The sequence below is a fragment of the Rattus norvegicus genome, chromosome 3 (assembly GCF_036323735.1).
Source record: "Rattus norvegicus strain BN/NHsdMcwi chromosome 3, GRCr8, whole genome shotgun sequence".
Taxonomy (NCBI): domain Eukaryota; kingdom Metazoa; phylum Chordata; class Mammalia; order Rodentia; family Muridae; genus Rattus; species Rattus norvegicus.
Genome location: NC_086021.1, coordinates 75,118,423 through 75,144,056, shown reverse-complemented (window position 1 = coordinate 75,144,056; position 25,634 = coordinate 75,118,423). Strand labels below are relative to the sequence as shown.

Here is a 25,634-nt window from a genome sequence, read left to right as displayed (position 1 = left end):
CCCTAAGTGTCGAGGAAAGTTTCAAAAACCCATATGCATTTTAAGAATAAAGCCTTTTTAGGCCAGAGAGTTGGCCCAGCAGGTACACTATCTGTCAAGCCTTATTACAACATGAGTAAAATCCCCAGGTTCCATATGGCAGAAGGAAAGAAAGAGCTCCTGCAAGCTGTCCTCTACCTGAACATGGGCATCATGGTGTACATCCATACATATTAAGTAAATTAAATAAATAGGACCTTCTTACCAGTTCTTCAAATTTAAGAATTAAAAATCTAAAAACAGGGGCTGGAAAGATAGCTCAGTGGTTAAGAGCACAGTCTGCTCCTCCAGAAGAGTCAGGTTCCATTCCCAGCACCCACTTGGTAGCTCACAAACATCTGTAAATCCAGTTCCCGGGAACCTGACGCCCACTTCTGGCCTCCAAGTGTATTGCAAGTAAATGCTGTACAGATAAGCATGCGGGCAAATGCCAATATACAGAAAAAGCAGCAGTGCACACGTTTATCCCAGCTCTCAGGAGGCAGAAGGAGATGGATCTTTGAGTTTGAGCCCAGCCTGGACTACAGAGAGGGTTCCAGAGAAACTCTATCTTGGGAAAAAAAAAAAAAAAAACAACAACAACAATAAAACCACCCAATCGAGAACTGTACCTAGAATAAGTGCCCGAGACAGACAGACTGCAAGAGCAGTGCTCACCTCTTCCTCAGAGTCGTCCTCAGCAGAGTCTTCCAGGCCTAATTCAATCAGATACAACACCATGCAGAGCACGTGTTCAGACAGATTTTGATGATCCATCAGAATCTTTAAAAAAATAAAAACTCATAAATATTTTTCACAAAATTTATTTTATTTAAAGATTCAAAAAATTCTATTTTAAACAAAAATCATTATCAGATAATTATCAAATATAAAATCAGGTATGTAAATGAAAGTCTTAGTAAAAACACAATCTGAAACAAACTCTAGGTTTGCTTTGACAATTTGTAGAACTTTTATTAGATTTGTTTTTTACGTATGTGTATAGAGTGTGTGTGCACAAGACTGCAGATATTCTCATAGACCAGAGTCATATATTGAATCTTCTGGGGCTAGAGTTACATACAGTTGTGAAATGTACAATAAGGTTGCTGAAAACTGAACTCAGGTCCTCAGCAAGAACAGGATGGGCTCTTAACCACTGAGCCATCTTTCATCTCCTACATAGGAATACTGTGCAGTAACTGAAAACAGAAGTTTGAAGACTTCCTAAAGAGTGCCCCATTAAACTGTTCACAAATCACTAATATAAACATAGCAGTCTCTAATAAAATAATTTACTAAGGATACTTTACATCATAATCTTCTGATAGTCTCCTGAAGACAAGAAGCCAAATTTAACAAAAACAGTCATTTATTTAAATGCAACTGCAGTTGGCTAGCATAACAAAATAGATGCTGTCTTCAGCATTCTGGGTCTCTAAATATTTTGTGTATCTATATAAATATGTAAGGCAATGTGAGGTTTAAATGATAAGGAACAAGGAAAATTCTATGAACTTCACCACATACATAGATCATCCAACTAAAACCTTACTCATCTTATACAGGATCTCAGGGCTGTAATAGCCCAGTGATCAGAAGATCCCTAAACTACTTCAGGAACAAGATGGCACAGCAGCTACTGTTTGTCTCATTATAAAAAGGTGACCAAATGGGGAAGGAGAGAAGAAAGGGTTCAGCAAGAGGTGGCCCGGTCAGTTTGGGGGTTGATAATGGACTGAAAAGATGGTGAGCTCAGCTGAGCCTGACAGGAGTAGTTCAAATGAATGGCTGAGGAAAAACTTAATTCTTTGTAACTAAAGACAGATACTCACTGACTGATTTCCTACTATTTGACAAGTAGGAGGGCAACTCCACTTTCTCTTGCAAAACCTCATTTTTAGAAAGCTCTGTTTATATCTACTTGACATGTAGTAACACTCTTTGGTCTTAGCTTTTCCATATCTAAAGGTGAAAAAGAAGCCCAGATTACTTGTGATTGGCTTCACTTTGAATCTGCCATTTGCTTAGAACAGTGCCTAGCAATTAATGTCCAACACACAGTGAGCAGGTGGTGCCGAGCAGACAGAGCCTAAGGAGGAGTCTGAAGTGGGAGCGCCCAGGCTCCCAGTTTCTAACCCAGCACATTATGGAGGGAAGCAAGACCCAAACATCCTCAGCTGTCCAAATATCACTACACACAGCTCTTAGCCTCTCCTGCAATGCCCACCATTTCTGTCTCCTCTTGATAGAGCATTGCTACTAAATCCAAAGAGATTTTGAATAGAAATCCAATGGCATTACAAATTTAACTGAGAGAAATAAAAGCTAAAGATTCTGAACAAAGAAATAAAGCCATTTTCTGGGAAGTGCCACCATGTTCTTTAGTAACACACATGGCAAGGAAGAACAGCATCTTGCTGCAAGAGCCTTCTGCAAAGTTGACTTGACAGTGCTGGGCAATTAAGAGTATGCCAGAAAAGCTAGCATAAACAAATTCTAAATGTGAAAAAAAAAAAAAAAACCTGGCCAAAAGAGTCTTGAAACAACTAAAACACTAATCTGTCATCTCTGATAAAAACACGTCTAGATTGAGTAAGTTTTAAAAGTTGAAAAAGTAACTTCAAAGAGATTCTCAGTAAAGCTTCCTTCATTTATCATGAATTATTATTATTCGTCATTTGAACTAGTTACTAACCTCTGAATCTCCACTCTCCCCTTATGAACTGAGAACAACACAGGATTTCCTGACACACTGTAATGTCTATAGTATGCATTCAGTACAGAGGCCTGGCTCTGGGAAACCCTACCAATTACATTTGCCTACAAAATCAACACAAACTGCTCTCCAATATGAAAGTGTTCTACATATTTTAATGGAGAAGGACACTTTACATCATTTTTTTAATAATCCTTTTGATAAATTATAAAAATAAGTTTTTCAAGGCACTTTTTAAAGGCACTGATCTAAGAATCTTGGTCCAACATAACTTCTAGCTTTTATAATGGCCATGGGTGGTATTGAAAAGAAGTATATAGAAATCTAAAAGCACCGGTTCATTATGTGGCAAACACAAAGAGATCTATTTAACCAAGTAATGCATGCTTTCTTAAATAGTTAAAAATTATCTGTATAGTCAATAGAAATTTGTAAACAGAATAAGCTCTTAGGTTTCCTTTAATTTTTTAAATGAAAAAGAAAAATTATACATTTTCTTTATTTCTAATTATATAACATTTATCCCTATTATTTTATAGATACTACAGGAATAATTATCTTTCATCTCTTATTAAAAATCCCAGAGTATACACACATATTACATATATGTGCATATGAGTATATGTATGAACATATATACACATTCTCTTTATAATATATTTCATGTAACTTTTAGAACAGAGTAAATTGGTTTTGTGAGAGAAAACCCCAAATTGAAACAAATTTTAGGTAATGGGAAAATAAAGGATGTTTTTAAAAAAGTGTCTAAAAGAACCCACATTCAAATCCTTCTGCGTCAAATTCTTAAGAAGCAAAAAGCAGAGATAACCATTCTAAAGTAAGGCCACTGGCTCACACACCGACACTTGCTTTTGTCAAGCAGTAGGAATGGCTGACTGTTCACTTCCTCCGTCTTCCCTGGCACAGCTCCTACAGCCACACCACCTCTCACTTTACAGAAGCCATAACAAGTACTCCAGTCTCAAGTGTTTGTCTGAAGCTAAACAACAAACACTTCTCTACAAAGAAATACAACTGCTTCCTAATTTTTCAATATGGAATTCAAATACATGTAATTATAATTTACCCTTACACATCAAAAAATTTATAAACACACTTTTCTTTATAAGTGGAACCCTCATATAAATAGTCATTTAGTTCTTTGATTTGAAAATTATGAAAATAAATTGTAATCTTAGTCATTCTATCTAATCAAATTACTACTCTACCTTGTAAAGCAGAGTGAACAGCACAATGTGTAAGGTTTTACAATGCAGAAGTCTCATGAGACCTTTATAACTGGGATGGAGTGATGTTCTTTTCTTATAAGGAGGCCAGGGATTTCCAGAAAATTTTCCACTCTGTTTTAAACTGTAAAAATAAAGCAAAATCAAGTTTACATGACAGACTCATAAACTATGGTTTGAACAGTAATTTACAGGCACTCATTTCTATTTTCTATACATTACTAATTATTCATAAATGCTTTCAAAAGCCAAACAGATATTTATTCTTATACTTTTACTTATACTTTCACTATGCACATTACTTTCCCTTTACTTTTGGATAGAAATCAGTTAAAAAAGCAAAACCAAAAACTTGAAAAATGAATGTAAAAAATGCTAACAAAAAAAAAATGAAAAGGATCCATAATAAAATTTTTAGCAAAGTGACTTTCTATTCTAACCCTTGACAAAATCAGTAATCAGAAAATATCCCCGCTACTAAAGGCTGGAAAGCAGGCTGGATAGGAGTGTGACCTTCTGACCCCACCCTTGAGCTCCTAAAAGAGAGTACTGGGGCAGCAGAAGAAACATGATCAATAAACATCAACACTGCGGGCATAGTTTACCACCTTTGTGGGCTGTCAAGATGGCTCACCAGGAAAAGGTGCTTGCCACCAAGACCTCAAGACCTAAGTTCAACCTGCTGACCCACATGGTAGAAGAGAACTGACTCCTACGAGTTGTCCTCTGACCTCCACACAATCACCTGTGGCAACATGTGCATGTGTGCATGCATGTGCACACACACTAAATGAACGCAATTTAAGAAATAAAGTCTGAGTATATGTCTACTCTACTATTTAAAGGTGTTGGACTCACACAAGGTTCAGTCATGGAAATGAGATCCTTCTACTGCTGAGACCTAGAAAGTCTTTAAAGGAAGAGAATAACTCACAAGAAGTAACAAGTTTGTCTGTGTCTTCTAGAACAGGAGGACCCCAGGAACACAGTAATGACAATCTTTTTTTTAAAAAACCATCCATCTTTTTATTGTTAAATCAAAGAGGTATCACTACTAAGGAGCATCAAAGGGAGTGGAAACAGAACTAGGCCCAGAGCAGTGAGGAATTAATGAGCACAGGAAGGCTAAGGAGGGAGAGCAGTGAGAATGTGCAGACGACTCTAGGCGAGGGGATCTGGTGCTACTTTGACCTCTCACAAGTGCCTAGGCAAATGAAGAGTGGGATAGGATTTCTAAGTCCACTGTGTGCTTAATTAAGAGTCATCTTCTCCTTCCTCGGCCTCCTCTTCACCGTCATTCTAGTCAACAACCATAGGTCACCCCAGCAGCAGTCATCTGCACCTGCCTCAGACTCCATCTTCACATTTCTCATCGTTCTTCACTGAGAGCTGCTCTGCTCTTCCTCAGACTTTGCATTCTTCACCTCTACTGGGGATGAGAAGGACAAGTCTGCTTGTTTGCTTTGTTCTTTTTCATTTTTTTCCAGCATTTTCAACTTATCTGAGCCAGTTCTTTCTTAATAGCCGTAAATCATCACCTTTCAACTTTCCAGACGTGGTAGAAGATCCCCGTTGTGTATTCTTGAAATTAAATCCACTTCTGCCTTTCATGAGGCGTTCCCGCACATGAGGCGTTTGGAAGCTCCGGTCTATCTCTGCTGCAGATCGTTTCACACCTGCTTCTCCTCGGTTCACTTCTACTCTGCAGCCAGGTTGATATGGAAAACCTGGCCAGCGGTCACTCTCCCATCCTCTCCAGCTACAGCAGCTCGGGCATTTTTTTTCATTAACATACTAGACAAAGGCAAAGTCCCTATGCAAAGAGAACCCACAATTTTGCCATACTTTAAAAAGATGGCCTCCAATGCCGAATGGCTGAGAAACACCTAAAGAAATGTTCAACATCTTTAGTCATAAGGGAAATGCAAATCAAAACAACCCTGAGATTTCACCTCACACCAGTGAGAATGGCTAAGATCAAAAACTCAGGGGACAACAGATGCTGGCGAGGATGTGGAGGAAGAGGAACACTCCTCCATTGTTGGTGGGATTGCAAACTGGTACAACCATTCTGGAAATCAGTCTGGAGAATCCTCAGAAAATTGGACATTGAACTGCCTGAGGATCCAGCTATACCTCTCTTGGGCATATACCCAAAAGATGCCCCAACATATAAAAAAGACACGTGCTCCACTATGTTCATTGCAGCCTTATTTATAATAGCCAGAAGCTGGAAAGAACCCAGATGCCCTTCAACAGAGGAATGGATACAGAAAATGTGGTACATCTACACAATGGAATATTACTCAGCTATCAAAAACAACGACTTTATGAAATTCGTAGGCAAATGGTTGGAACTGGAAAACATCATCCTGAGTGAGCTAACCCAATCACAGAAAGACATACATGGTATGCACTCATTGATAAGTGGCTATTAGCCCAAATGCTTGAATTACCCTAGATGCCTAGAGCAAATGAAACTCAAGACGGATGATCAAAATGTGAATGCTTCACTCCTTCTTTAAAAGGGGAACAAGAATACCCTTGGCAGGGAAGAGAGAGGCAAAGATTAAAACAGAGACTGAAGGAACACCCATTCAGAGTCTGCCCCACATGTGGCCCATACATATATAGCCACCCAATTAGACAAGATGGATGAAGCAAAGAAGTGCAGACCGACAGGAGCCGGATGTAGATCGCTCCTAAGAGACACAGCCAGAATACAGCAAATACAGAGGCGAATGCCAGCAGCAAACCACTGAACTGAGAATAGGACCCCCCGTTGAAGGAATTAGAGAAAGAACTGGAAGAGCTTGAAGGGGCTCGAGACTCCATATGTACAACAATGCCAAGCAACCAGAGCTTCCAGGGACTAAGCCACTACCCAAAGACTATACATGGACTGACCCTGGACTCTGACCTCATAGGTAGCAATGCATATCCTAGTAAGAGCACCAGTGGAAGGGGAAGCCCTGGGTCCTGCTAAGACTGAACCCCCAGTGAACTAGACTGGTGGGGGGAGGGCGGCAATGGGGGGAGGGTTGGGAGGGGAACACCCATAAGGAAGGGGAGGGGGGAGGGGGATGTTTGCCCGGATACCGGGAAAGGGAATAACACTTGAAATGTATATAAGAAATACTCAAGTTAATAAAAAAAAAATATATAAAAAAAAAAAAAAGATGGCCTTCACATCAGACTTCTTGACCACCAGAGTGTTGAGATTACCAATGAATACACAGGAATCCATGGATCAAGGATCTGCCTTGCTGGTAACATTGCTAGCCATCTCCTTTGATAATAAGCTTTCTCACAAAGCTGAAAATATAGCTGAAGATTTAAAAAAGTCTCCTACAAGGAAGGACAGCGACAAGAGACTGCCTCTCCTACTGCAGGTCACGCTGAGATGCCAGAGCTACAGCAGCAGGGGACCACACGACTGTTCAGCGCTCTGTCTCTTCACAAAATGCCAGTAACTACAACCTTACACACAACTAGTTGCAGGCTTAAGGCACAATAGGCAAAGTTTGAAAGAATTATGTAGAAAAGTTGACAGACAATCCATGTTGCTCTGAGCCCAAGGGGGAAAAAAGGAAGAATTTTAACAACACTATTAATAAGCTTGAATCACAACAGTTAGGTGCTCTTACTATATTTATACAAATTGCACTGAGAATACCCCTCAGTACCACATAAAGCTGGGTACACAGGAACACACCTGGAATCCCAGCACTTGAGGGTAGAGGCAGGAGAATCGGAAGGTCAAGATTACCCTCAACTATATAATGAATCTGAAGCCACCAGCTGCATATGTAGCAGAGGATGCCATTGTCTGGCATTGATGAGAAGGAAGACCCTTGGTCCTGTGGAGGCTCAATACACCTAGCATAGGGGAGTCCTAGAGCTGTGAGGTGGAAATGGGGGGTGGGGGGGACTCCCTCATAGAAGCAGAAGGAGGGGAATGGATAGGGGTTTGGGAAGGGGAAACCAGGAAGGAGGATAACATTTGAAATGTAAATAAAATAACCAATTAAAAATATATGATATATATAACATATATTTTTTAAAAAGTCAGGCATGGCCATGTCTGCTTGAAACTCCAGTTTCAGGAGATGGAGCACCCTCTTCTGGTCCTCAGAGAAACCAGGAACACATGAAGTGCACTTATATATACGCAGGCAAACACTAATACACATACAATAAAAATAAATCTTTTTAAAAATTAAATAAACAACTCTTAAAAGAAAGTCTACCCAAGAAAATAAAGGAAGCAGGGCAATCAATGGTAGCACACACCTCTCATCTCAGAACTTGGAAGCAGAGGTGGGTGGATCTCTATGAGCTTGAAAAGCAGCAGTCTGGTCTACAGAGTTCCAGACAGCCAAGGTTACTCAGAGAAATCCTGCCTCAAACAAGCAATGAAATGAAAATAGACAATAAGATTTGTAGAAATGGCCCAGCAGTCCACAAGACTAGGGTTTGTTTCCCAGCACCCACAGCAGTGTTCAGAAGCTCCCTTTAACTGCAGCTGCAGGGGACCCAATACCTCTCAAGTACACAAACACCATGCATACATGAAACTAAGAACAAAATCACTCTTTCAAGTAAGAGTGATGGCAGCCAAGTCTAGGGACCTAAGATCCATCTCTGTAACCTACATAAAGGCATACGCAACTTATAACATTGTCCTCTGACCTCCCTTGACACTCCATGGTATGCATGTGTCCTCACAAAGACAGCATACCCACACATATAATAAAGTTTTTAATTAGAAATCTTAAATATGCAATGGCACTCTCAGTATCTGCCACATCAACAATGACCGGTGAGACAGTAAGAGCTAAAATAAACAGAGGATGAAGATTGCTCCTCACCATTGCAAAGGAATTCTGCTGGGAGAATCCCTCTCTACTGAGAATAAAATAGCAAGCTTAGTTAAAGGTAAGAAGACAAAATAGTAAAACCATGATTTGAATTTGATTGAAAGCTACTAAGCCTGATTTCCCTCCCATTTGGCTCACAGACTAATGACAAGGCAATTGTATTTGGGGCAATATCTGAAGATACTTCTCTGAGAAAGCTACCCTAAAAAAACCAAACACAAGGTTTCTTAACAAACCTACCTAATAGTCTATGAAAATTCTTATTCATGTACAGCCAGAATTATGAGAATCTGAGGAATGCCTATGCCTAGAAGCTAAAGATGAAACAACAAGTAATGAATCTCAGGAATGAGCTACATTATCTCAGGGATGAGGGGAGGGAGAGTAAAATGAACATCATTACAAGGCATCAGAATTAGTCCTGCTGTAACAGACTGCACAAACATGAGAGCTGAGCTTGGGTCCTATAACCCAGAGAGCCAGGAGCAGTAGTGCATTCTCATAACTGCAGCACTGGGAGCAGAGACAACAGATCCCGGGGGCCTCTCTGGGCAATAAAACCACCAGGTCTAAGCTTAGTAAATGATCCAATCTCAAAAATAAGATGGAGAAGTGACTAAGGAAAACAGATACGCCTATGTTAGTGAGCACAGCTATACACAAGCGTGCGCGCACGTGCGCGCGCACACACACACACACACACACACACACACAAGAGTGGTGAGAGGGGCAGAAACTAAAATGATAAATAAAAGGAATGTGGATAATCAAAGAATAAAATGCAAAAATAGAAAAGTTGTTTAGAAACAGTTTAGGGAGTGTGATTTTATTGAATTGTATAAAGTAGTTATCAATAAAAAAGTACTTAGACCTACAGAGCTAATGACATATTATTCTTCCATAGACAAGGTCTAAGTCAGTGTGTGCCCACAGGTTCCTCTGCACTGGTAACCAATGACACCTGAGTCAAGATGAAGCTGTGGGAATGAGACGTCAGCAGCAACTCGACCACTCTTTAGGGAATGCCAAACTCCTTGGAAGACAAGACTGTGCCTTGCTGAGAACTTTTGCTCTAAACGAAATAAAAAGTCCTAATATTCATTAGGCACAGGGTCTCTAAATTTGAGGCCAGTCTGTTCTACATTTTGAGACCCTGTCTCAAAAGAAAGAGAGGGGGGGGGGAGGAAAGAAGGAAGGAAGAAAGAGGGTGGAAGGAAGGGGAGGGAGGAGGGAATAGGAAGCGGAAGGGAGGGGAAGGGAGAAGAGGGAGGGAGGCAGAATATAGAAGCAAAAAAATTAATTTTGCATCTTTAAATTTTTTTCTTTCTCTTTTTTCTTTTGATTTTGTTTGATTATTCTTTGAGACAGAGTCTTACTATGTGGTCCTGGCTGTCCTGGAACTGGCTAAGTAGACCAGGCTGGATTCATACAGAGATCTGCCTGCCTCAGCCTCCTGAGTGATGGGGTTAAAGGTGTGTACAATCATGCCTGCCATGTTTCAATTTTTCAGCATGATCTATTCAATTTACTTACCCAACAAATAGCAAGTAGGTGAATGCCTACTAGGACAGCGTGGAGCTGCCACAGATCCTGAGGATGAGTAAGAAGCAAGCCGGGCAGGAGGAGTACCTTAGTCCAGTACTCAGGGGGCAGAGGCAGGTGATGTTGAGGCCAGCCTGGCCTACAGAGTGAGTTTCTGAACAGCCAGGACCATACAGAGACACTGTCTCAGAAAAAAGAAGGGAGGGAGAAAGGAGGGACAGAGAGAGGGAGGGAGGCAGAAAGAGAAAATATAGAAGCAAAAACGTCTCCCTTCGTTAATAAAGATAAAAAAAAAGGGGGGGGGGGGCTGGGGATTTAGCTCAGTGGTAGAGCGCTTGCCTAGGAAGCGCAAGGCCCTGGGTTCGGTCCCCAGCTCCGAAAAAAAGAACCAAAAAAAAAAAAAAAAAAAGTCTCCCTTCAAGGAGCTAAGAAGTGAATAAATGCCTACAAGCAAATGAATTAGCACAAAAGGACAGAAAATATGCAAAAGGAGGTGGCCAGGTAAACAGAGGAAGGGGAACCTCTAAGTGCCTCCTCCAGGATTCTGCGCAAAGGCAGAGAGGTGACAGCACCTGAGCTAAATTAATCTGGTTTTTGTTGTTTTAAGGAATTTTGTTTTGTTTGTGGGAAGTTTCATTTGTTTTGTTCAAGTACAGTCTATGATAGATGCTAAAGTAAACATTTATCTAGTATTTAAAACTCCTGGTGGAAAGAAGTTCCAGTTACACCTAACAACATTAGATACACATTAACATCTACTTGAATATTATCTGAATAAAGACTTTATCAAGACCAAATTTTTTCCTGTAACTAACATTTTAAAATACTGTTGCGGGGCTGGGGATTTAGCTCAGTGGTTAGAGCGCTTACCTAGGAAGCACAAGGCCCTGGGTTCGGTCCCCAGCTCAGAAAAAAAAAAAAAAAAAAAAAGAACCAAAAAAAAAAAAAAAAAACATAAAATACTGTTGCATTAAGTAAAATTCATTTTGCTCTATTTTCTCAACTCTCAAGAATAGCAACATTTTCATACTTTTTGTAGATCTCCATCATCTCTGATATACTGTTTTATTTTTATATCCATGCTTCCACACTGATTCAAAAGTAGAGCAACATAAAATCAAGTTTCCAATCTAACTGATCGAAGAGCAACCATGTTTTTCTTCTTTTAATTTATAATCATATTTCATAAAATTTACTTTATCAAGTCAATTAACAAATTTTGTCTGTTTTGTTTCTTGAACAAAATTCCACTGTACAGTCCAGGCTGGTATTACAGGATGACCTACTATGTACAGCTTAATATCAAAATTTTATAAAGATTCTGAGGCAATAAGTCTCATCTAAATTGTTTTTGAACCTTTATTAAAATATTTCATTTATTTTCATTTCAAAATTTGCCCCCCTTCCCGGTCCCCCCCTCCTTAAATTCATTCACCCTCCTCCTCTGAGAGGATGCTCCCCTAACCCCAACCCTACCTCACCCCCACCAGCATCAAGTCCCTGGGTGGGGTATCAAGGCCCAACAGGATGGAGGGCATCCTCTCCCACTGAGGCCATACAAAGCAGTCCTCCACTACCCATGTGCACGGGGCCACAGACGAGCCAGTGTATTCGTCTAAATTGTTTTTTAAGAACATTTAAGTGATATTTTCTCTTAGATTAAGTATATCTAATGAGACCATATCGTGTGTTATAACTAAAACTTCTCTACAAAAACCCCAGTTATTCTGTAATGACACTGGTCAGCTTGTTAGACTTACAATGCTGTGTATCTGTCCATGGCAGACTGCACATCTCGGCGATAAACTGTTCGAAGAATGACCATGACAGGATCAAACTCCTGATCCCAGACTTCAGCTATCAGACAGAAGAAAGCAGAAATAAAATCTGACTTAAAACCAAACTCAAATTACTTATTATATTCATTGGGAACATTTAAATTGAAAACTTGGAAGTTAAACTTAATCAATTTGCCTGAGAGAGATCTTACTGTTATGGTTACTTTTACTCAGTTAAAAACATACCTTTTAACATCTGGAATGTTCTCTTAGGTTCTTCAAGCCTCCACAAGCAAAAGTTTTATAACATTAATATATAAATGTTTAGATAAAGTTTAGATCACTGCTGTTTCAGTTTAAAGATTTTTTTTTCTTATTTTCTTGGTAAGGTGCATATTAGAAAGAAAGAGTAATACCTTTAAAATGATTCAACTGTAAAATTATGAAAAAAATGTACTGATGAGCTGATTTTCCAAGTCCCTTTATAATGGTTCTTTTCTACTTCTCAACTAGAAGTTAACCATGATCCCCTCCCTTCTGTACAATTGTGAGTTATAGTCCTATGACTGTCTATATACAGTTGGTCTACACAGGGTGGCTTTAAATAGTAAGTGTCTATGCATCGTCTTCCTTTAGTGGTTATATAATTATTTTCAACATGTAATTTTAATATTTGATATAGAAGATACAAATAAAATTCAAAGTCTCATTAATAGTCATGTTAGGTTAAAGTGACATTTAAAAAATAACTAGCCCACTGGGAAACCAAATAGCAAAATCCTAAGTACAAAGTGTTACAGATGATATTTAGATGGCACAGATGTCTAAAAGGTGGGCTTCAGGGCTGGAAAACTGACTCAGCAGTTAAGAACACAGGCTCAATACTAGCACCCACATGATGGCTCAGTCACCTACAACTCTAGTTCCAGAAGATCTGATGTCCTCTTCTGACTTCCAAGTGCACTTGAATACATGTGGCACACACACACACACACACACACACACACACACACGATAGGCAAATACTCATAAAATTCTTAAAATAATTTTTAAAATGTGACATGTGATGGCTCATGAGACAGAAGCAGGAGGATCTATGTTGTTTGAAGCCAATGAAGTCTACATGGGAAGTTCCAGGCCAGGGTTACATAGTGAGATTCTGCCTCAAAAAATAATTGGTCAGCCTTAAAACCACATATACAAGAAACACTGAGCAGACAAAACAATTTGTATTTATATATTCGTGCATGGCTAAAAAGAGGTAGGGACTAGAGAGAGAAAATGTAATATTTTAATTTCAAAATGTTTTAAGTTAAAAATAAATAAAATACTAAAAGATGACCTGAGAATAATTTTAGAACCAGTATCTCTTTCCCTAGGTTAAATTTTTTTTTTTCTGGGCCTGGAGAAATGGCTTAGCAGTTAAAGAGCACTAAGTACTACTCTCCAGAAGGACCCAGGTTCAGTTCCCAGCATGCACATGTCAGCTCACAACTGTGTTTCACTCCAAGATTTGACACCCTCACACAGACATACATGCGGTCAAAACACTAATGCACCAAAAACTAAAATAAAAAAAATTTTAAATATTTTTCTGTTTTTTACTCTCTCTAGCAAAATCATTAACAATTACAAACACAGAACAGAGCTTAATTATTTTAATTTCCAGCACAGACCCTAGTTTGCCTTGAACTTTACTGTGTACAACAGCCATCTACAGAGCTTGTTTATCAGGCAGTTCCCAGGATTTGCTGATGCTGAGAGCAGCGAGGGCTGAGGGCTGGCTATGGGCAAGCCTCCTGGTGAGGCTGGTATGGTTTGTTAGACACCACATCACACAGGAGCAACATGCCATTCAAGTTCATCTAGACATAATAAAGATGTACTCCCCTTTTTCTTTAATGGAATATATTCCACCCAGATACAATATTAATCCTGCTAATTAAGAATGTCACTAGAAATAATACATAGGCTTTTCTTCTGTCCTTTGTCAAAGACAGTATGTGTTATATGTGACTTCAAAATTCATACTGGACTTTAATTTAGAAAATAAATTTGAGGATCAAAGAGCACAAACTTCAACCCCTTCAAAAACTTAAGTTAATCAAAATCTCACCTATTTCTCACACTTGTCAATCAAATCATCTACAAATGGAGAAAAACCTTAGAAAAGCAACCACTTAAAGAAAAGGCTTCTGTGTATTTAAACATAGCTACACATGCTATAGGCACCCTTGGCATCCTACCAGACAGTGAGCTGTGCATGGTGGGAAATTCCATTGATTCTAGCACCTGGGAGACGATGGGAGTGGGTAGATCTCTGTGAGTGTGAGTGAGGTCAGTTTGGTGGACACAAATTTCAGGACAGCCAAGGTTACATAGTAAGACATTGTCTTTAAGAAAATACAATGAATGAATAAATGAAAGAGAATGGGGGAGGGAGAGAGAGGGGGGGGCAGACAGAGACAAAGACAGAGACAGAGATGAGGGGGGAGGGAGGGAGGGAGGGAGGGAGGCAGACAGAGACAAAGACAGAGACAGAGATGAGGGAGGGGGAGGGAGGGAGGGAGGGAAGGGAGGGAGGGAGGGAATGAAGGGAAGGGAAGGAAACTGTTTAAAACTGAATTAAGAAGGATAATATTGTGCTATAATTTATGATTCATTCCTGGTTAGTGGTCACTTACAGAAATAGAGTACCTAAAGTTGTTTTTGTAATTTAGTCATTTAAGAAGGCCACAATGTAACATAAATACTTTCTGTTGTTGTTTGAGACAGGGGTATCTTAATTATGCAGCCCTGATTGTCCTAGAACTAACTAGATTGGGCTGGCTTTGAACTCAGAGATCTACCAGCTTCTACTTGCTAAATAGAAGTAATATCATACTAATAAAAGCATAAATTTATAAAAAGAATTTGGCAGCATACTAAAACTGAATTAATAAAAGATAAGTACTGAGGGAAAGCAGGAAAGAACTTGTCTTTAGAGAACAAGGATGGAAGTCCACCCAAGAGACACATAAAAAGGGCATGGTGGCATGCACACACAATTCCAGAACTGAGAGGGTTGAGACAGGCAAATGCCTGAGCCTATTAAGGAAGCTCCAATTTCAGGGAGAGACCCTGTTGCAAAGAACAAGGAGATGGCGCCTGAGGAATTAATGACACATCCAAGGTGACCTACCTCTGTCTCCATCCATACCCAAACCCACACATGCACACTAAGTAAATAAATGTACAAAGGAGCAAAAAGAAAAGCATTTTGTTTCCGAAAATACAGGAAATAATACATTTGTGTATGCAAACATACCTTTGGGAGTATACATGCCTTGTTGCATGGAGCCTCCAGGTTCAAAAACGGGAGCCTTAAAGTCAGCTACAGCAGATAAAACTGATTCAAAGCTATAGCTTCCAGGAATAATGCCACTTTTAGGGTTGGGATTTTCTGGGATATGATGTATGTGTCAAGAAAAAAACAATATTAATGACTAGCACCAGCTTCAACATCCGCAAATTACTCAGTTCAAATTCATTTTATCAAAATAGAAAATGACTGGCTGCAATGTATAATGTTGGCCACAAGATGGCAATATAATAGTTCAGTATTAACTTCACTGTGGTTTTAAATCTAGAAGGCAAATAAACTATATGATGAAGTGACCCTAAGTATACTTCCCCTCAAATAAATTGATCAAATTCCATTAAATGAAAGGAAAATAATTTCAATTATCTCCATTTTCATCACTGAATATACTTTATCCTTCTTCAGAAAACTAAAAAGAATACACTAAAACCTAGCACAGATTTGTAGAAGTAAAAATGACTTTTCTAAATGCAAAATTTCCACCAAATATAAACATGTGGGTTCAGGCAAAGGGAAAGCATCATGCCACAAAGACTCTGTCCTATTTCATATTAAGGCATATAATTCTTAAACTAAAATCAAATTTGAGAGAATGTTTTTGCTCTGTAATAGCACTGATAGTCTATAACTGTTTGAAGAAATCATCAAAGGACGCTGAGGCGAGTTCAGGCACTTGCCTGGTACATCCCAGACCATAGGTTTAACCCAGCTCACTGCAGTGGGGCTGGGCTTGCTACCAGGCTACTGAACTGATGCTACAAAATCTTCAAAGTGGTCAAGAAAACAAATGTTCTAAACGGTACAGTCACACTAACTTTAGTCAGATATTTTCACCATAAAAAAAAACAAAAACAAAAACAAAAAACTACCGTTTTTAAGGTTTCATTACCTTGCCGCTATGATGGTATTGGCCTCTAACAGCAGTATTTGGCAGGCAGAAGGAGGAGAATTTAGCCAAATTCAAGGCCGGGCCCTGGTCCACACTGTTAAGTTTCAGGCCAAGCAGGGCTATACAGTGAGATCCTACCTCAAAAATGTCCGCATAAAAAAAATAAATAAATAAATGTAATGCATTTAAGAGGGATAATAGTCCAGTGGGTAAAAGCAGCAGCAGCTCTTGCAGATGACCTAAGTTTGGTTCCCAACACCCACATAGTGATTCACAACCATCTGTGACTCCAGTTTCAGGCACTGTGACACCTTCCTCTGACCTCTGCCAGGACCAAGCATGTATGTGGTGCACATACATACATGCTTGCAAACACCCATACATATAAAATACTTTTAATTTAAGAAAAAAAACAAAACTACTACTGAACATTCAGTTCTATCCCAGGCACCATGCTTCCAGTCGGTAGAGGATAATCCACAAAGTTGAAAATCCTCTAAGACTGATTCTAACAAAAATCATGGGAATATTTAAAGCCCTGATAGTGGGAATTAGAAAGCCTCTCCCTAAGCTCTAGGTACTCCAGCCTAGCTACATAAGGAACAAAGACAGGGGTCCTGTTTCCAAAATGCCCAGACTGCTCTCCCCAGTGTTGTTATGTGAGGATCAGGTCCTATGTGTCCAGAACTGTCAAGCCCGAGGTCAACCCTGAAGTCTAAGAAAATCTTCCTGAGAGACAGCGAGAGACAACACCACATACCACCTGCCCTGAACACAGCCTTCACCAAATAACTGATATTTTTTCTACATATTTTCAAGTTTAAAAAAAATCTTTTAAATTGAGATATTTTTAGTCTACAAATGTATTGGTTACCATAAGCACAAAATTACATTTTCAAAGGATATGAGGTCAAGCAAAGAGCTATGCGTCCTGTCATTCATACACAGCTGGGCTACCATCTCTGCCCTGAGAATCTCATCATCAGACATCCCTAAAATTATTAAAAACAGAATTAACCTATATAGAGATGCATTATAAAGAACTCACCACATATTTAATTAAGATGTTCTACAAAATGTGAAATGCCTTAAGTTAAAGAGTAAAAACTGCACGGCCCAAACTGAACAGCAGATGCTCTGCCTTGATACTGTAGCTCCTGTAAACAGAGGATTTTTAAAGGACTCTTCTAAACCGTGTATTAACTGCACATGTCAAATTGTCAAAGTAGATCCACATCCTTTTTCTTTTTTAATACAAAGGTGCTAACAGAGGGTTAGGGGAAGAGAAAGTAACAGTAGTTAACACTGTATTTATCAGTAGTTTACCTAGGTGTAAACGAAGACTCAAAAGAATCACGAGGAAGGTGAGCGCGCCCTCTAGCATTGACCGCTCGTGCTCCACATCGAGCACCATGTTGTGGTGCTGGGAAGCCATGGTCAGTAAGTCCACCACCTTAAACCTGTAAGAGGAAATATTGCAAATGCAGTTTTAGAAAATAAAACAAAACTAAATTAAATTCCATATACTTCCTACCTGTCTTGATAAACATACACTCACCTTTCAAAGACAGATGATATAAAGTAATCTGGGTCAAGTCTAGAAGCACAGACCTTTAAAAGACACAAGGGAAGCTTTACTTCTCTCATTCAGTTTTGCTTTATATTAGTCATGCTCTTAGATTTTCTGTATCTTTTCCTACTTCAACAAGCCATGAGCCACACAAAACAGAGAAAGACTCAGAGACTAGTGAAAGAGCTGTGTGGAGCGGATTCCCACACAAGAGAGACCTTGCTCAGGGACACAGCCCAAACCAAGCACCCAGCCACTTCTAACTGACAAAGGGATACAGTACTTCCCAAGCCCTCGGTGAAGCTAAGGCTGAGCATAGATAGCACAAGGAGGTACAGAGCCTAGGCTACAAAGCCTGCCAGAACAATTCACAGTCCTTCCTCCACTCTGTCTTGCATTTCCTACATAAACTCTCAAGATGATGCTTGCCTAGGGTTTCTCCTGGCTCCTGTTTCTGCCTCCTGACTAACCTGATGCTTCCCTTGTGGCCCATTTGGTACAGCATCCTTCCTCTGGGAAATTTAATATATTCTTTCTCAATGAACTAACTTCTCCCATCACCACTGTCACCTCTGCAGATTAAGATACCAGGCACATCAAGGCACTCCCAAAGCACACCTGGTTCTCCATCTGGCTCACCTGTAATAAGTAAATATCTGGATCAATCATGGAGTTACAGAAATGAGACTGGACATAGGTCATAGCTTGTCCTTTGATTTGCAGACCATTTCTTACCCACATGTTACTGTGAATTTCAGCAAGACTAGCCTAATGAAAAAATGAATTAGAAAATATATCATCTAAATTCAATAAAATCATATTGTATTATACAATCATTTAAAATATTTTACTTAATCATAATATGAGCTTAGCATTCTGCTCAGAATTAGATATTCAGTTTATATATACAATTTTTTTTGGTTTGATTTTTAGGACAGGGTCTCAATATGGAAGATATATATATATCTCCCAGGCTGATCACAAAATTCACTATGCACCTCAAGTTGGCCTCTATCCCACTAAATAGGCTTATTTTTAAATATCCAAACTAATGACTATATTTTATATAGCTTTCTTCTTTGAAGTATATGAATGAGCTAGTTTTCCACTATGGTTTCTAGATATATTTATAAAAATTTCAATGAAATCTTTTTGAAAAGCCAGTGCTTACTTTTCATTCTATTTCTCCTTCAATCCCTGCCCTACAAAAAACAAACAAAAGAACCCATACATAATGAATGCTTAAAGAAATGAGTATAAAACAAATCTAATTGGTCAAAGTCTTTAATTCCATCTTACAAATAACTATAAATAAAATAAGAAATCAGACCAGAGAAACTGCTCTTACTCTACTGGAATTTAATTCTTTATGTCCAGCATTAACTAAAACAACAGGAGAACGAGTTAACCAGGAAATCCTATTCCAAACGTTTCAGAAGCCGTAATACATACTTGAATTTGGAGTGGGTGGATCATTAGTTTCATTAACATTTCCTGATCCGGTAAAAGTGAATCCAAATCTAGTTCTTGACATTTCACAGCCTAAAAATCCATGTTTTAAAAAGTTAGTAATTCAATATTCTCCCCCAAATTATAAATAACACCAACAAGAGAACTCCTTAAGAACAGTCTCACCTTACTCAAAAACATAGCATAGTAACGGTGCAGTGGCAGGTGGAAAGTGACTTGGTTAGGAGCTGGCTGGGGTAAACAGAATACACAAATCAAAGAATGCTTAACACAGGTTTCAAATTTTCAAACACTATAAATACAGTCCCACTTACATTAATTCCTATACTGTTTTTGTTAATCGATACTTACAATCTTAGAGCCAAAGCTTTGAAAAGAACATCTCAACAGTAACTTCTGAAGTTTCAAGGACCAAAATAGAGTAGCTTCTTCAGTGTTAAAATTTCAGATTGAACTCATCACTATATATATAGTTATAAAAATACGGACAGATGCAGATATTTCTATACTCCTAGCTATGTCCCTACAGCCTGCTTAGTTAACTCTGGGAGGAAAGAAGCACCCACAGTATGAATACACCTACACCCAACTCTTGCTTCCTAAACAATGCTCTGCACTAGAAATTAAAAAGAAGCTCTACAAATACAGACCCAAGGAAAGGAAAGGAAAGGAAAGGAAAGGAAAGGAAAGGAAAGGAAAGGAAAGGAAAAAGGAAAGGAAAAAGGAAAGGAAAAAGGAAAGGAAAAAGGAAAGGAAAAAGGAAAGGAAAAAGGAAAGGAAAAAGGAAAGGAGAAAGGAAAGGAGAAAGGAAAGGAGAAAGGAAAGGAAAGGAAAAAGGAAAGGAAAAAGGAAAGGAAAGGAAAGGAAAGGAAAAAGGAAAGGAAAAAGGAAAGGAAAAAGGAAAGGAAAGGAAAGGAAAGGAAAGGAAAAAGGAAAGGAAAGGAAAGGAAAGGAAAAAGGAAAGGAAAGGAAGGAAAGGAAAAAGGAAAGGAAAAAGGAAAGGAAAGGAAAGGAAAGGAAAGGAGGAAAGAAAAGAAAAGGAAAAAGGAAAAGGAAAGGAAAGGAAAAGGAAAGGAAAGGAAAGGAAAGGAAAAGGAAAGGAAAGGAAAGGAAAGGAAAGGAAAGATGAAACTGTAAAATAACCCTAAACATCTCAAGGGACAAAAAACAGGTGAGTCTTCAAAAAGGACAGATATCCAAAAGAACACAGAAACCAACTTGAAGGGTCTCTCACTGGTTTCACACCTATACCCCTATCTGAAACAACCTGACAACCAAACAGAACACAGCACTGAAACTAGAATACCATGAACCCTATCATACAAAAATAAGTTAGTGAGCTGAAAACTAAATGAGAACACAAAAATATCTGCATAGTTTCAAGGTGTTTCCTCACAAAATATCTTATTAGTTACATTGAGAAAAAGAACAACGGTATGCGAAAAAGCCCAGAAGACATCTGTCTCAGTCAGGGTTCCTATTCCTGCACAAACATCATGACCACGAAGCAAGCTGGGAAGGAAAGGGTTTATTCAGCTTACACTTCCACATTGCTGTTCATCACCAAAAAAGTCAGGACTGGAACTCAAGCAGGTCAGGAAGCAGGAGCTGATGCAGAGGCCATGGAGGGATGTTTCTTACTGGCTTGCTTCCCCTGGCTTGCTCAGCTTGCTTTCTTATAGAACCCAAGACTAACACACCAGGCACGGCACCATCAACAATGGGCTGGGTCCTCCCACCTTGACCAATAGTTGAGAAAATGCCTAACAGCTGGGTCTCATGAAGGCATTTCCACAACTGAGGCTCCTTTTCTGTGATAACTCCAGCTTGTGTCAAGTTGACACAAAAAATTAGCCAGTACAACATCACACTGAGCGATCAAAGAGAGCAAACACTGGGACAAACACTGCACTAGATTAGATGCAATGAAAGCCTCCAACAACCTTTCTATGATAGATATTTCTGGAAAAAATATACGTAGTCTGAGTCTGAATTTAATCATGAGGCAAACTTAAACTGAGGAACATTCTACAAGATGAATAATCTATACCTTTCAAAATGCCACAGTCTGGAAAGATAAAGAAACATTGAGAAAAATGTTCCAGAAACAGATCTGAGACAAGGTAATAAAATTCTCCAAGTGATTATGAATCCCATTATCTTGCTATGAAGAACATCACTGAGAAATGGAGAGAGAGTCAGGAAAGAGTATGTGAGAACTGAGTCCTATTCCCCTAGAACTCACGGGAGGGGGGAGGGAGAGGAAGGAAGATGAACAGACATCCTGTGATGTCCTTACAATTCCAGCACTGGGAAGAGAGAGAAAGGCAGATCCTTAGAGCTAGCCAATCAGCCTGACCTTCTTGGTAAGCTGTATGTCAATGAGAGAGACTGCTCAAAAACAAGGTGGACAGGTGGGTCCTAATGAATGATACTCAGAGTAGTCTGTGACAGGCACAAGCAGTACTATGGGTGTACATGCATGCCCCCCCCACACAAAAAAAAAAAAAAAAACAAGCAGCTACTAAGGCAAAAATGACTTCTAAAAATTAAAATGCTTAGAATACATGATTATAAAGTTGTATTTTGCTTATATAAGTGATATTGTAACTTATTTATAATAAGTATATATGAAAGTTTTGAGCAGTAATGGGGATAACTCAGAAGATTCCAGAAAAGGCAGTTCTTTGTATTCCTCACTTTTCAGTAAATTTCTGACTGTGTCAACCTGTTTTTCAGAACAGCAAACTGTACATAAAGATGCCAGGATAAAGCCCATAACTTTGTTTGCTTAACCAATTTCTTTTTTAAAAGGAAGAAACAGAACAATTCACCTCCTTATGCAATAAATACACAACTAGGGTCCTACCTGCCAAGGGTTCAGAACTTAAATTGAGGGCTGGACAACTGGGGAGCACTGTCTGGTCTTTCTTCAGTACTAAGCATGTTCTGAGCTCCTTCTAAGAGAAGGAGATTCTAATAGAAGGAATGACTTCTTCAATGCCAACAGAGTGTGCCCTGTGCCAGCTCTCTGTTCATTACTAATAAAAACACCTTTGTACAATCTAATATTCTCTACCAAGAACATTGCCCAAATAATAAAGTTGAATATACTTTTTATTAATCTCTTCTGCCCCATTCGTATTTGTGCCACCACTCTTACTTCTTCAACTGAAGTCAACTGTCACCCCATGACGTATATACACTTAAGATGGAGAAAATATGCCTCTTTTCTCTATGACATAAGCAAGCACAATGAAGGTACTCTGCAGTTTCCCAAATGTCAAAGAATCAGCCATCCCCTCCCATTAGCAGACTGTGTGCAGTCTCATTCTTCTACTCCTATCCCATGAAAAGATCCTCATAATCTTCAATGTTAAATGAAATCTAACAGTTTTTCCTTAAATGCTTTTATATATGCCAAACTCATACCTACCTAGACTGGTGAGAGATGCAGTACAGCATTTGCACAGCATGCACAAGGTTCTGGGTTCAATCCCCAACACAGTAAATGTTAAAGCTTATTTTTATACAATAAATATACATAAGCATACCTCATCTACAAAGTTAATAGCATCAAACCAATCTTGAAGAGCTTCAAGGCAGTACCTTACAACATTTCGGGTATACTCTTGAGTTTCCTTTAAAAAAAAAAAAAGTTAAATAAGCTTCAAGGTACATAAACATGTATATTTCCAACATTAAATCACATGTAACAGTAAGCATTGCATATTCAGTAGTAAAATTCATTCATTTTCAACATAACCTCTATATGGTTTCTGCTTCAAGAAACCATTCCTTCATGAACTAAAAGTAGCAACCAATGACAAACACATAAATTACAGAATACAATGCACTTGCTTCTATGTAATCATTGAAGTAAAGCAAAGTTGGAAAAGACTTTAAATAGATTAAATGTAGGTTCCATTTCAATGTTCACTCCAAAAATTACTACAAATTCAGTAATATTATTATTCAGGAAACACAGAGTCTCTTCGGTGATAATGAAAAAGTACCAAAAATAAATCAGGGTGATGGTTAGAAATCACTGGCAATGAACTTAATGTCACTTAACTGATAACCTGAAGATGGTTAAAGAGCAATTTTTTATGAATATATACACAATAATAAAAGGAGGATAGAACATATACATGCTATAATCACCCTGTAATATCTTGGCTTAGAAAAAGAAATGACATGAACCATTTACAGTATTAAAAACTCTGAAAAGTAAACACAATGTTTTATGATAAACTAGATCCACTCAAAGACTTAAGTTTTAAGTTAACAGAAAATGTAACTCTAAAGAGAGCTCTTACCAAAAAATCAATCTCTCTCTCTCTCTCTCTCTCTCTCTCTCTCTCTCTCTCTCTCTCTCTCTCTGTGTGTGTGTGTGTGTGTGTGTGTGTGTGTGTGTGTGTGTGTGTGTGTGTGCGCGTGAGCACGCACATCCACACACCTGGAATAAAAATCTCTTCCCCTTCCCTCTAAAAGAATGTGTAGTTTCCAGGACATACTGGGAGGTCAGAATTGATAAGTAAATGGTTCCTTTGGCGGATAATGAAAATGTTCTATAATTAGTATGGTGTGGATGCACAACTTTGAAAATAAATTATAAACCACTGAATTATGTAATTTAAAATGGTTAGAACAAGATATTTTAGCTAAATTAAGAGAATTATGAAATATATTTTGGAAGCCAATGTATAACATGAAAGTGAACGTCAAGTAGGTCAAGTCAACCTCATCAACTGCCTGTGTTAACTGCCTGTGCCTTTAAAAACACAGGCAAATCTCACATTCCTTTTCTTTTTTGAGACTTCTCATGTATCCCAGGATGGCCTTGAACTCCTGACCCTCTGCATTCAGCACACTCCCCATTCAGACTTCATTTCTTCTTTACCTTGCTCTTCTCCATGTCCTGTCACTTCTTCCATGACATTATCATATAGGTCCTCTCCTACTTTGCTGCCAACATCCAGTCCAAACCAGTCACCTTGCCAACAGTCTCACTCTGTCCCAATCTACCCTGTATAAGATTTATCTTTATAAAAATATTATCTTTTTTTTTTTTTTGGTTCTTTTTTTCCGGAGCTGGGGACCGAACCCAGGGCCTTGCGCTTCCTAGGTAAGCGCTCTACCACTGAGCTAAATCCCCAACCCCTAAAAATATTATCTTAACATATTCTGCTCCCCATCTCTCACTGAAATTTAATGACACTTAGAAGTTAATAATGTGTCCTAAACAAACTAAAGTAAAAGTTAATTCCTATATAAACGAACTTTGAACATCCACCAGATGGATCAGCAGGTAAAGACAATTGCTACCAAACCTGAGCGCTGAGTTCATCCCCCAGGACCCGAATGGTGAAGGAAAGAACTGACTCCTGACTGCCAGACCCTACACTGCGGTGCACTCGTACAAACAACATCCCACAAGAATAGATAGTAGGTATAGATACAGATATATACACAGAGAGGCAGACAGACTGACAGACTGACAGACTGACTGGCTGACTGGCTGGCTGACTGACTGGCTGTCCGGGGTGGGGGTGGGTAGGGGAGGGATGATAGATAGATAGATAGATAGATAGATAGATAGATAGATAGATAGATAGATAGATAGGCAGGCAGGCAGGCAGGCAGGCAGAAGAAACAAAATGTAAAGCTAGTTTTTTATTTAAGGAAAAAATCTGAAAATCATATATGCCATTTTCAGAATTTGGACACTCTGTTTTATGACTGAGCATAAGTCTGAACAGCAAGACTTTACCACAGAACAACTTAACTAAAGATATTAAGAATGAATTTGAGGATAGCCTATTAATTCCATCTCTAAAGAAAGCATATTGCAACATTATGTTAAGAAAATCTCTCGTCATCCTCCCAACTATATACCCCACCCTAGTATGCACACTGATAATACATCATTTATAACCTGCCACAAGGAACTTAAATTTTGTGAGTTTCTCCATAATATGCATAACACTACACCTACCTCCTAGTAGTCATGAAAATACAAAAATTATGCATATAAAATATTTTATGTCTGTCTAGCACTAAAACTTATTAGCAGGTACTTGTATGCCCCAAGAGTCAAAAAGAGACTCATTAAGTTTGTGGTAACCTAAATTTGTCACTAGATGGAAGTATACAAAAC

General features: G+C 38.8%; 1 protein-coding gene and 1 pseudogene across 8 annotated transcripts in view; both read right to left on the bottom strand.

Annotated features, from left to right (window-relative positions):
* Ubr3 (ubiquitin protein ligase E3 component n-recognin 3) overlaps window positions 1-25,634 on the bottom strand; it is a 156,967-nt gene that overhangs the window by 70,525 nt on the left and 60,808 nt on the right. For all 8 annotated transcript variants that reach the window (XR_005501856.2, XR_005501857.1, NM_001134550.3 and 5 more), the window contains exons 11-21: window positions 23,029-23,115; window positions 19,640-19,705; window positions 19,457-19,546; window positions 18,644-18,772; window positions 17,993-18,045; window positions 17,761-17,894; window positions 17,341-17,426; window positions 15,492-15,633; window positions 12,167-12,263; window positions 3,967-4,108; window positions 697-801 (exon numbers count right to left, since the gene is read on the bottom strand). Coding sequence is in view for 6 of the 8 variants with exons in the window: in NM_001134550.3 (NP_001128022.2) it covers window positions 697-801; window positions 3,967-4,108; window positions 12,167-12,263; window positions 15,492-15,633; window positions 17,341-17,426; window positions 17,761-17,894; window positions 17,993-18,045; window positions 18,644-18,772; window positions 19,457-19,546; window positions 19,640-19,705; window positions 23,029-23,115 (1,131 nt within the window). In the remaining 2 variants the exon portion in view is untranslated. The remainder of the gene's footprint in view (window positions 1-696; window positions 802-3,966; window positions 4,109-12,166; window positions 12,264-15,491; window positions 15,634-17,340; window positions 17,427-17,760; window positions 17,895-17,992; window positions 18,046-18,643; window positions 18,773-19,456; window positions 19,547-19,639; window positions 19,706-23,028; window positions 23,116-25,634) is intronic.
* Window positions 4,118-11,487, bottom strand: Hnrnpc-ps5 (heterogeneous nuclear ribonucleoprotein C, pseudogene 5; annotated as a pseudogene).